We start from the raw sequence: 13337 nt of genomic DNA, 5'->3' as shown, positions 1-13337 counted from the left end.
ACAGGCAAACTTGAGCAGTGGCCTCCAGCAGGTCAAGGACATTTCTGTCTTTGCCTGAAGTTCTCCTGAAGAGCATTACTCTAGAACTATTTTCATACCTCCCCCCCCCCCCATACTGGTATTGATGCTGGTACAGTTTCCTGCCCCTGTTGTAACAGGAGCGTTATAGGAGGCTAGGAGTCCCAAATCAGTTTCACTGGATTCGAATCAGTGTGTCAGCAAGACCTGAATTCCACCAGAGGCTCCAGGGGAGTATCTGTTCCTTACCTTTTCCAGCTTTTGGTGGCTTCTGACATTCCTTGACTTACAACCATATCACTGGATCTGTGCCTCTGTGGTCACAATGCAGCCATTTTCCTATCCGTGAATTCTCCCTCTGTCCACCTCTCATGAGGACAGAACCCACTGCTTTAGAACCCACCTGGATAACGCAGGGCAATCTCCCCTTGTCTCAATAATTAACTTAATCATATCTACAAACACAATATAACATTTACAGTTCCAGGGATGAGTAACTCGTATCTCTGGGGCCATTATCCAATTTACTTCAACCTACTACAGCGGCATTTTTAAACTTCTATTTTACTTTATTTTATGCTGCCGATTCATCATTTACTCCACTGGCATCTATTGGTATAATGTTAGTACAGTTTCCTAAAGTGGCAGACCCCTCTCCCTCCCCTGCCACAGAGGGACTTAACACTGGAAAAATCTAGCTTCCTATTTAGCTTCAGGTATTTTTCCCCCTTCCCATCTTGTGATTTCTAGAGCCCTCACCAGATGGAAAAGCCCATAATAGCACTAGCACACGACTTTACAGATCCACTTGCAATGAGTATAGTACATGCCCTCATGTTTTAGGCCACACCCAGGTCAGCGCACTATTTACCTTTGGGCAAGCTGCATTTGCCCTTACTTTGAGTTCTAAAGTAACCCCACTGATGGTGTTGGTTTTAAAATAATTAATTGTATGGGGCTCCTGGGTGGCCCAGTGGGAAAAGCGTCCGACTTCAGCTCAGGTCACGATCTTGCAGTTCAAGCCCTGCGTCAGGCTCTGTGCTGACAGCTCGGAGCCTGGAGCCTGCTTTGGACTCTGTGTCTCCCCCTCTCTCTGCCCATCCCATGCTCATGCTCTGTCTGTCTCTGTCTCTCAATGATAAATAAATGTTAAAAAAATGTAAATGATTAATTTTAGGGGTGCCTGGGTGGTTCAGTTGGTTAAGTGTCCGACCTCAGCTCAGGCCATGATCTCTCAGTTCATGGGTCCAAGCCCCATATCAGGCTCTGTGTTGGCAGCACAGAGCCTGCTTGGGATTCTCTCTACCTGTCCCCCACATTCGTGCTCTCTCTTTCTTTCTCAAAATAAACTTGGAATGGAATGGAATGGAATGGAATGGAATGGAATGGAATGGAATGGAATGGAAAGCAATGGAATGGAATGGAATGGAATGGAATGGAATGGAATGGAATGGAATGGAACAATTATTTGTAAAGAAAACCATTTCAATTTTTTTTAGATATGTAGATACATTTCTAGAGACTGTAACAAGAATGAAATTTTAAAAAGAGAGCTGGCTGTAAAAACTACTCAGAACAATGAGAGGATAGATCAATAAGAAGAAACCCAATAGAAACATGGGCAAAATTCTCCAATAAACACTTCAAAAAGAGGGCCTATAGATGACCAACAGGCATAACCTCTTTAAAAACCAGGCAAGTGTTCCCTAAAACCACAATAAGATAAAATAACACCCACCAGAATGGCTAAGACTTTCAAATCAATAAAAAGTGCAGGAATTTGTGAAGCAACAGCAACACTAGGACATCGGCCGTGGAAGTCTGAACTGATACAACTGCTTCAGGAAAAAATTTGTCATGATTGACACAAGTTAAAGCATACAGATATCCTAACTTAGCATTACCTATTCCTAAATCGACACCCATGAGGAATGTTTACAGCAATCTGACCCAAATGGCCAAAAACTAGAAACAATTCATATGTTCATCAACATAAAATGAGTAAGTGTAGAATATTCACACACTAGAGTAACAGTACTAATGAATATCAACAAATCCCTCACAGGACAGCGTGGTTAATTCTCACAATTACTGTTTTGAACAAAGTAAGTCAGGTGAGAAATAATGTGTACTTTAGGGTTCCATTTGGCTCAGCTGGTTGAGCGTCTGACTCTTGGTTTCAGCTCAGGTCATCATCTCACAGTTCTTGGGTTTGAGCCCCGAGACAAGGTCTGTGCTGACAGCACGAAGCCTGCTTGGGATTCTCTCTCTCCCCCTCTCTCTGCCCCTCACCAGCTTGCACGCGCTCACTCGCGCTCGCTCCCTCTCTCTCTCAAAATAAATACACAAACTTAAAAAAACAGCAGTAACCGCAGGGGGCCTGATGGGTGCTTGTGGGGTATCCATTCGATGCTTTTACTGACTTGGTGATGGCGGCCCAGGTGTTCATTTTGTCGGAATTACGCGGCGGGAAAGAGGCAGCGGTAGTGAGCCCTGGCACCACACGCACCACACCAGCCGGTTTTCCGCTCAGCTCTGTCATGCTGGCTTAAGTGACCTTTCACCTCCGCTATCCTTACCCCAAACACTATTCCTACACTAACTGTTCCCCTTTGCCTCTCATACCACGTTTTCCTTACTCACTGTTGCATTACTAACATTCAGCACATTTCATGACACATAAAAAGTGCTCAATAAATAATTATTAATAAAATAAATTACACACATCATGGTTCCCATGAAGAGTGTTACATATTTTTCATTTACCAAAAGCTGAGCATGCTGCTTAGAAAATCCGTCGTGTAGAGAAAAATTTCACATTTTGTTGTGGCTTTCCCGATGTGCTGACGGTTAGAAAATGTGTGAATACAGGGTTCTGTGTCCATAATACCCAGACACACAAATAAAAAACCCAAATTTATGTTAGGGCTCATTTTAGCTCCTCCTGGCAGGTTAAATCTTCCTGCTGAAGAGCCACATTCTCCTGAAGAACTAAATCCGTATGTCTCTCCATTCATTGTATTTGCTATGCTAAAGTGATGACCAAATAAAATAAACAAGTAGGGAATTTTTTCAATGATCTCCATGGCCCCTGTGCAGCAATCAGTTCAGTTTGCGCATAATGATGTTCCCATGAATAAATAAATAGGATTTGGTCATCACCACGGCTACCATTTTCACCAATCTCTGTAACTAATTCTTACAGAGGTAAAGGCTTTATGTGTATTTTATTATAAACTACCAAATGTTGGTTAATTTCAAAAAGCCTGCCCAAGAGGACACCTGCCGTCTTCCGGTTACAGTGAGCTTTTATTTTTCTGGATCGATAGGAAGGGGTAGGAGAGTCTAACAGGAGACTCCTTGCATGAGGCTAATATCCCAATTCCCCATTCCGTCCCTGTCCAGCATTCCTCTTCCCCCAGCGGTAAGAGGGGAAAAATAACTTCCTAGGAGGGGGAAATATTTCACCAGAGAATTCATATTTTAAAGCCAGTATTTGCAAATCATGTATTTGCAGACTGAACTCACTAGCTAGTGGCCTCAAAACAGCTCAAACGATCTTTAAAGTAATTCTGTGTTGGCAAGGCCTTCATAGAAGCAAATAAGCAAAGATAAATCTTCTGTGATGAACCCAGCATCAACCTCCGTCCCAAAGAAGCTCCACAGATCAAGTTTCAAGGAAACAAAAGTTACAGTGAGGAAGATAAGGAAGCCCGAAGATAGGGAGAGGCAGATAAGAAGGCTATCGGAGAAGAAAGAAATGAAGGAGGAGGAGGAGGAGGAGGAGGAGGAGGAGGAGGAGGAGGAGGAAATCAGCAAAATGAGTAAAAGAGATAAAACAGAACCACAATCCCCAAAATCCACATATTACAATCACTAGATCTATCCATCTATCTGTATTTATATAATGTGTGTGTATACACACACACACACACACACACACACACACGTATATGCATTTACAAGATATAAATAAAAAGTTTAAAATATTTACAAAATACAAAAAAAGTTTAAAACATAATTAAAGGACAAGTATTGTTTTAGGTGACCGAGTCAATTTTTATTTTTTTAAGCATTTATTTAAACATTTCGTGTTTAATTAAAAATTTATTTAAATGTTTATTTAAACATTATTAAAACATTAATGTTTGCTGAAACATTAAAGAAAATTTTTTTGACCTGCGTCAAAATCAAGAGTTGGACGCTTAACTGACTGAGCCACCCGGGCATCCCCAAGTCAATTTTTAAATGAAGCAAATAAAACTTATAGACATGTAAAATATCAGTGACATTAAAACTTACTGGTTAGCTTTAAAATAGTAAAAGGTGTAACCGAAGACAAGTGGCAGGACGTCCTCGAGAATGTATCCAAAATCCATCGCAAATTATCAAAATGATGGATAATACTGCAAGTTTCTGCTTCTTAAATATTTCATAAGACTTTGGGCAACTTAATTAATAAGCTTTGCCATTTAGTCTACTAAACAAAAATCAATTCCCAAATCCTTTGTTTAAGGTATTTTTTATATGCCTGTTTGTGTAAAAATGTAAAGATATATTTTAACATACAAATAACCTTGCATATTGTTCATATACAAAACGAGGGAGTTTACCGTCAGAGAAAGCAAGTCATGTGAAAGAATCAAAAACAAACAAATTACTAAGTCAATGAAGATGACAAAATCAACCGCGAATTCCAAAAGGTACTCACAGTAAGAACAGCCATAGACCTCAACTCTGAGCCCAATGCGGCCTTCTCCGTTCCAGTCCAGAGGCACTATGCGCACGTAGCGGGCAATGACCACGTGCTGCAAATCATGCCGTACCACGCCGTCAGAATTGATGTTCCCAGGAAATGCCTGGAAAAAAGGAAAGCGGTTAAAAAAAAAGGAAGGGAAAACATACTCTAGAAACAACCACGTTTTCTGTGCACTAAAATAAACTTACATTTTCTTACCCAACGGCAGGATTTTATATTTTCTACGATCGCCAATTTGAAAAAACTACTATACCCCCTTAATTTGAAAACAAGTCCGGTTTTAAATGGGAAGTAGGCCAAAATTTCCACGGGCCATTTCAAAGGAGAAAATACACATGTATGAGAAGAATGAAACACTATATGGTACCCAATGCAGTGACCAGTAAACATTTAAATTGTGAGTGCTAATATTCTGCATTTCATTGCAAACTATTTTTCAGACTCCAACCATATTTCTTGCTTTCTAAAAATCTTCTCTGCATTACCTTCCCGTGGCACCATTAGAAATGTGAAAATTTTCTCAATATCAGTTATATAAAAAGAACAGCTGAACATGCCATGCAAGTGGCCACAGTTTTCTACCTTTTATTGGCATAAACACATTAATAGAATTTACAAGTTAATCAGAAATGTGTTCATTCCAATTTTCCTCATTTACAGAGGATTCTATCAAAAAAGTGATTTCCCGGGGCACCTGGGTGGCTCAGTTGGTTAAGCATCTGACTCTTGGTTTCAGCTCAGGTCATGGTCTCACATTTTGTGAGCTCGAGCCCCCTTCGGGCTCCATGCTGACAGTGCAGAGCCTGCTTGCGATTCTCTCTCTCCCTCTCTTTTTCTGTCCCTCCCCCACTCACTCTCTCTGTCCTTCTTGAAATGGATAAAGATAAAAATATTAAAAAAAAAAAACAACCTCTATTCCACAGTAATTATAGAGAAGATAATACAGGGAACACAAGATGTCTAGAGCCATAGACACTACACTCAAAATGATCACAATCTAATAATAGGGAAAACATCAACTTATAAAATTATAATTCAAGGAAGATTTAAAGCAAGAGACCATCATAATTTAGAAGATGTAAGTCAAATAAATGAGAAATAGATGTTTGTGCCATTTCAAATATCAGGTGTTTTAACTTCATACATATAATCTAGTTGTCCCTATATACTGAGTTTTTGTAATGGTGCATGCCGCATGACATCCTCTTTTATATTTGTTTATATGATCTCTTAAACACTGAAATAAAAAATTTTAAATACAAAACTTCCCTTTTTTAATCACAAAAAATTACAACATAAGTACCATATTACATTACTAATCTATTGTACTTTGACCTGAGGTTTTTGAATTACAAAAACAGAAATTTTACCTTTTACAAAACGATTTTGTAACAATTTTTTGCATACATAAAAGTGATAAGTAGCAAATAAAGACACGTTTTTGACAAAAAGTACATAGTAGCTTTGAAACAGGAGGTTCCGGTTTACTTTCGCACACACAGCACAACTGACTCAATTTGTAGTTACAGGGTTTGTTACCTGATCGGTACTCTTCAGTCACACTCCTAGCCTCCAAAACACAAAAAGTGCAATGCAAGACCTAGTGATGTAGGATGCATACTGAAAGATTTCTTCAGGATTTAAGCTATTTTGTCTAACATTTAGATGTCCCAACAATCTGCACGATGGGTAATATTTGGCCTAACACACACAGATGAACGTGGGGAAAACTGGATGGTCTTCAGCGATGATCTCGTGTTCTCCTGGGCTTTCCTCATCCTAGCTGTGTCTACCATTGCCTTTTCAGAATGGCCACACCTTCCCTCAAGCCTTCACTGGACATTATTTGAGCTTTATGTCAGGACTGTTAACGCTTAGGTAGGGCACCTTCTTTGTATCTTGCTGACAAAATTTGATCAAGAAATACAGTAAAGGGGTAGGTATCTATTCTCGTCCTTCTCGGCAACCTTCTTTTGAGTGACAGCATCTAGCTTTTCTCAAAAATGTTGTCTGCTGTGTACTCTTAATCTACCACAATCAGGAGGAGCAGAGGCCACACTATAGCCCCAGGGTGGCCGCCCAACTTTATGAGACTTCATTTTAACATATGTGGCAGAATAATTCAATCATACATGTGTTCATTTACTGATCCGTTCACTTATTCATTTACTTAGAAAAAGGCTAAGAGCCTTGATGGACAATATATTGTTGAAATCACTGGGGTTACAGAACACAGAGTTTCAATTCTCATGGTATTTGTTATTAAAGTACATAGTGGGGCAGCAAATAAATACAGAATGAATACACACACACACACATTCATTCGACACTAAGTTGCATTATATGAATATGTTGGTACATATTAAATTACATGCATAGGAGAAAGAAAAGCCAGAAATGCAAATGCCCTGAGCATACTTTGCATGTTCTGGGGACAGTAAGGAAACCAGTGCTTTTGGAGCACGGTCAAGAAAGGAAGAACAGGGCAGAAGATGTTGGAGAGGTGGAGGCCAGAGCAAGGAGGGCCTGTAAGCCATGATAACGTTGTGTATTTCATTTTAAGCGTACTGGAAGGAAATCCATCAGAGAGTTTCAAGCAAAAAAGTTACACAACTTAGGGGCACCTGGGTGACTCAGTTGGTTAAGCGTCTGGCTCTTCATTTTGGCTCAGGTCATGATCTCATGGTTCACGAGTTCAAGCCCCCGCATCAGGCTCTGTGCTGTCAGCATGGAGCCTGCTTTGGATCTTGTCTCTCCCTCTCGCTGCTCCTCCTCTCCCACTCTCTCTCTCAAAAATAAACTATTTTTTTTTAAGTTACACATCTTATAACTGTTAAGAGCATGGCCACTAACATCCCCCCCCTGAATAAAGTGAAGTTCCCAAGAGAACAGAAGACAACAGCATAATGCAATAAATAGAATAGTAGTGGATGGAATGATCTGGTGACAAAAACTCCCAAGGACTGGGGTGGTTCAGGAAGAAGGGAGGAATGGGGGTGTGGAGGTGAGTCCTGAGAGAAGAGACAGGACGCTCACTACAATCTGGATCCCAAATGAGCCACGTGGGAGAGGAGGAAACAAAACAAAACACAGAACTACTGGGAATTGGCTCTCCTTCTATAAAGGCCCTGCTGGTCATCTTGCTATTATAAAGGGATGGACGTCAGAAAAAGACAAAGCAGGCACATCTGCAGAAACAACGTATCAGCCTCTAAATCCAGAACGTGCTGAAGGAAACCCCTGGGCTTTTTGATTCTTTACCTTGTTTCCTCATTTTTTTCTGATTTTTGTTTTTTAAGCAACTGAATAAATACCGACAAATACAAAGATATTTGAACGGAAAGATAATTAGTGAAGATTTAGATAAACTGCATTTAAGACTTCACTATCACACTGAAAGGTCAAGAGAATTTGAGACATTTAAGACAGCGCTGTTTTACTGAAGGTGAGCTTCGCAGAGAGGGCATATTTATTATTTATGAACAAATGCGTATCCTATGGTATTTTCTTCAGTGTTCACATCATCAGTAAATTGGGATTTTTTTGCACTTCTTTTCATTTCCAAGCATATAGACATTCAAGACATTATTTTAACTGAAGTCTCAAACATGTCAAAAGAGTGCCCGTGTTACCCACCACTGCTTTGATATAAAGGCATAAATATATGTGAAATGTCTCCTTTCATACAGCAGCATTTGGAAAAGTTAAGAAACATCAGAAGAGACGCAACCATTGATTTAATAAAAACAACATCTAATCCTTATGTATCACTTTAGTATTTAAAGAATCCTAGTGCATACTGCATTGTTGGGGCCACATGGAAAACTCTTCAGTTTGGGAGGGCTGCTATTTTTTCAAATCAGGAAAACTCAGTCTCAGAGATGTTACTGGATGTCGAATAGCTAACAAAGTAACAATCATCACGCCCATGCTGACTTTTGTTTGAGAATCAAATTTTCAGCTGGGAATAAAGGTTTTCTATTTAGGCACAACATGTTTTATTTTTAATATTTAATACTGCATATTTGTAAATACCAAATTTAAGGTTTCATAGATAATTTTGACACCACGTTTTGGATGCACATTTGATTTCTGGCCCATTTGTTATACAGCATCTGTGCCCGCACTGCCCTATTCAATTTTATTTCCACAAATTTTGACAAAAATTGATATTTTCTTTTCTTACGCGTTTTCCCCAACCAGGCTCCCATTGTGGCCATCAGCAAAAACTCCTCTGCAGCTTTTATAGAAATAATTAAGTTTGGATGACCTTGTTTACTAAAAGGAAAGAAAGGCTGGTCTGCTTTAGTACATCTTATTTTCAGTGGCAGTGAGCACCCTGCCAGAGGTCTTGAAGCATTGTTTTTTCACACAATCGGACCCACATCCACTTGCAGCGTTTCACATGTGAAAACATGTGAAAAGAGAGAAAACACAAGCTAAAACAGCTTATATTTACAAAACCTTTTAGAACTGGAAATCTGCATGGAAAATCGAAAAATTAAGATGAACGAAACAATATGCTTTTAAAATTCAACCTTCATTTAGACAAATGTCACACGATAATACATGTTTTGTGGATATATGAAAACGACTGACAAACTCATCACCGTAAGACTGAAAAATCAACATACAAGAGCTTGTGAATTGTATGTCACGGCTATTACAGGTCCTCTACTGGCTGTGATTGGCACATAGGCTTAGCAGGGTAGGGTTTTGGGGTTTGTTTTAGTTTTTGTTTTTTAACTGACCTTGCATTTATGTAACCTGTGAGGCTTTAAGCTTAGTAAAGCTAAGGGCAATACAATTTGAACCTGTGCTGCCACCTGAGTGTAACTGCCCTATTAATTATTAAAAAATACAGCCGAGGGGGGTGGGAGAATGGGGAAAAAAGGTGAAGGGGACTAAGGAGGGTACTCGTGGCGATGAGCACCGGGTGATGGATGCAAGTGTTGAATTACTGTATTGTACACCTGAAACTAATATAACACTGTGTTAACTGACTGGAATTGAAATAAAAACTTAAAATAAAAATACACAGCAAAGAGAAGTTTTTAAAAACACATTTTGAGTTATTCAGAATGCTAATTTTATCATCTAAATATCGCTGAAGTTTTAATAACCAAAAATTTCCCACCATGTGCACTAAATATTCATTCTAGCTTCATGGCCTAAGAGAGGAAGAGGCCAATTTTTTCTGTAAAGTAACAAACAGTATTTTAGGCTTAGCAGTATCTCTCCGTACCATATCCTTCTTTTTCTTCTTCTTCCTTTTTATTTTAACAACACTTAAAAAACGTAAAAACCATCAAAGCTCACAGACTTTAAAGGCACAGGGACCAGAGTTAGCCCACAGGCTATAGCTTGCCAAATGGGGTCTCAGAGAATCTTTCAAATTGATGAATCTTCCCCTCAACTCAGAAAGGATGCAAAAGTCTAAAATCATCGAAAAACTTTTCAGCCACTTGGCATTTAAAAACCAATAAACTTTGGGAAAGCATTCTGTCACCCCTTGAAGCATATAATTTATCAGACTGGAGGAAAATATATAAGGATTTAGAAATATGCAGTGTGTGATGCATGAACTAACACTTCCCTCAAATTCACTATTATGGGGTCTGAAGTGTAACTTATGAAGGATTTTACAAGAAGAATAAATATGTGGTCCTCACTAAAACTTCACCTTTCAAGAAACCTAAAATGAAGGATCGCAAGCTTCTATAGCAAATGAGTAAGACTGTGCATCTTCCGGCAAAGGTTTTGTTTAAGACTGAAAAAATGTGTGCACCTGCCACACACAGCTATTGTGCAAGTAAGCCTCGGAGGAGATCTTAGTACTACTGACAAGTTCCCTGCATGGGAAATAATGTGAGAAAAACAACACACATGAATATTTCCTAATGTGAGAGAGATCTTATTTTCCTAAAATATAAAATATCTCTGCTGCAATCGAAACATACTGATTTTTCCTGAAGTGGATGTTCATAAACCTGTGATCACTATAATCACTTCAAGTGGAATTTTGTTTCTTGCCAGATTTTAAATTTTATTTTCCCCATGCTAACACTTTATATCAAAATATAGAAATAGATTTCCCATTTTGCAGCCTTGATGCGATTCGCCAGGCCTGGTCACGCTCCGTGCTGAAGCAGGAAGAAAAGGAGACCTTTCAAAAAATACTGCATCTGTCACGCTCCAGCTCTGGCTTTGTCACCTCAACTCTCGTCTGTACAAACTTGGCCTGCAGGACTCAGCTCAGACGGTGCTTCCTGAAGGCAAGGACATTCCCTGACCCTCACTCCTCAATTCCCCACTGCTCTACAGGGGTCCTCATAACATCCCATACTTATTCTCTCCACTCAACTGAAATGCCTTCATTGTGTTTTTAATCAGCCACCTAAGGACATTTCAGAAGTATGTTAAGTCAGCTTTGAAGTCTGTGATCAAACCTCTGGTCCATCACTATATGCCATGCCCATACACACTGGTTGGTTCAATGAGTATCCATTTACTGCCTCATTAAATGAATGAATAAAAAGCATTTCCTAACCCTCACCTGTTTCTATTTCATAGGTCTTGTTATTTTTGGATGTATCAAAAGCCAGTTCAGTAACCACCCAGAGTAAATTAACTACATTTGATAATATCCTAGAGAGAAAAAACAAAAACAAAAACAAAAAAACCCTAGTCCGATTCAAGACCCTAGGCTAATCAATAAAATTTTCCCAGAGCCATAGGGACGTCATTATAAGTATGTAAAGTGGAAATCACAGAGATCATGCAGAAAAAGGAAAACTATCAGGCAAAAATTATGTCAAAATCAGGGGATAAATGCTAGGAGAAAAGTGAAACTTCACACGCATACACACACACACACACACACACACACACACACACACACACACACATCAAAGCTCAGATGTTCACATGGATAATCCACTCGAACTCTGCTAAAAACATACCCTTTGGATTGTGGCAAATCCAACTGTTCAAGCATTTCTGAAATTTTATGCTATATCATATTCTATATATCAATTCATATGCTATATGAATTTTTATGAATATCATAGCATTTACTATACTGAATAGTAAAATTGTATATGATCACTTGTCGTTCTCCCAATAAGTTACAGATTATGTAGGCATCAAGAAGGTTTTTTTTTTTTACAAATTGCAGTATAATTTATAAAGGTAAATTGCAAAGATCTTAAGCGAACAGTTTGATCAGTTTAAAGAATGCATTCACCCATGCAAACTCCTCCCCACCAAGATACAGAACATTTCTATTAACCCAGCAACCACCCTTATCAGTGTCCTTAGTCAACACCCACCTTAGTTAACAGGAACCCCAACCCTATGCGAACACTTCTCCAATTTCTATTACGAGATTAATTTTGCCTTTTCTTGTACTTCTTATCAAAGTGATCAAACATTACCTTCACTCAGAGTAACACAGATTTCACCATGCTTTTGTGTGGGTCCATGGTTTCTTTCTTTCTACTGCTAGGTACTATTTTATTGTACAAATACCGCACAACCGTTTATTTAGTCATGTTTCTGTTGAGAGACTCTAGGGCAGTTTCCAGGTTCTACTATTATGAATGAAATCGCTGTGAGCATCTGTGTAAATGCATAGGAGAAGACTTTCTGAGTCACAGAGTAGATGCATGCTTAAATTTTTAAGACATTGCCAAACTTTTTCTTAGTACTTATAATATCACACATGCAGTTTAAATCGCATCAGAGAAATCTGTTGTGTATTCTTTTTTTTCCTCTACTATATATTTTACTGAACTTAAATTCAACATTTTATGCATCTATATTATTTTTCTCTCCAAACTTCCCTCAGTTTTTCTTCATCTTATATATGAAGCCATAAGAAAGGATGAAAATAATTAAATATTCTCAGTTGCCTTTTTTTGGTCAATATTTGAAATAAATACATAGACAAAGTAAGAAAAACAAAGGCAGTGTTATCAAACTTGACAGTGCTCAAATACATCATAACTGACAGAAGTTTGGAGATGGAAATGTTTGAAAGAACATAGAAAAAAAGGACACAATGGATAATATCCATGTGCTTCACGTGAGTCAGGAGATATTACCAAAGCTCCACAGAATAGCAAATCCACTTACTAGTATTAAAAGGAACAAAATTTTTTAAAAAATTAAATATTTGATATCATTTCTAAAAGCAGGCCAGATATGGGGGAGACGTTAGCTAACTACAAACTGATCAAGAAGTCAGCAGCCCATAGGTAATTTCTAAGTAAAGAAGTAAACAAAATACTATTTAAGTATATAGGGGGGGATGGAACCAGAGAGCAGAAGATATTGGGGTGCGGACCTTTGCTATTTAAATGAAATTCTTTTTGTGATATTTGATTAAAAATATTTATCCATATACCACTTTGATGAAGACAAACCACAGTACTTTTTGTGGGGTTGTGTTTAAAACTCTGGCTCCAAGATTCCTGGCATTCTACTCAGATGGAGACACAATCAGTTGTGAGGTTCATCTTGTCTGTAACAATAAAATCTAGCCAGTTGCTTAAAGAAG

The 13337-nt window shown here is 38.6% G+C and overlaps 1 protein-coding gene across 5 annotated transcripts in view; it reads right to left on the bottom strand.

Annotated features, from left to right (window-relative positions):
• The window catches only part of CNTNAP2 (contactin associated protein 2), a 1965211-nt gene that overhangs the window by 1128749 nt on the left and 823125 nt on the right, over positions 1-13337 (bottom strand). For all 5 annotated transcript variants that reach the window (XM_045053282.1, XM_045053281.1, XM_023250688.2 and 2 more), the window contains one exon: positions 4730-4877. In XM_045053282.1, the coding sequence (XP_044909217.1) occupies positions 4730-4877 (148 nt within the window). The remainder of the gene's footprint in view (positions 1-4729; positions 4878-13337) is intronic.

The sequence above is a fragment of the Felis catus genome, chromosome A2, assembly GCF_018350175.1.
Source record: "Felis catus isolate Fca126 chromosome A2, F.catus_Fca126_mat1.0, whole genome shotgun sequence".
Taxonomy (NCBI): Eukaryota; Metazoa; Chordata; class Mammalia; order Carnivora; family Felidae; genus Felis; species Felis catus.
This window is presented reverse-complemented; position numbering and strand designations above follow the sequence as displayed.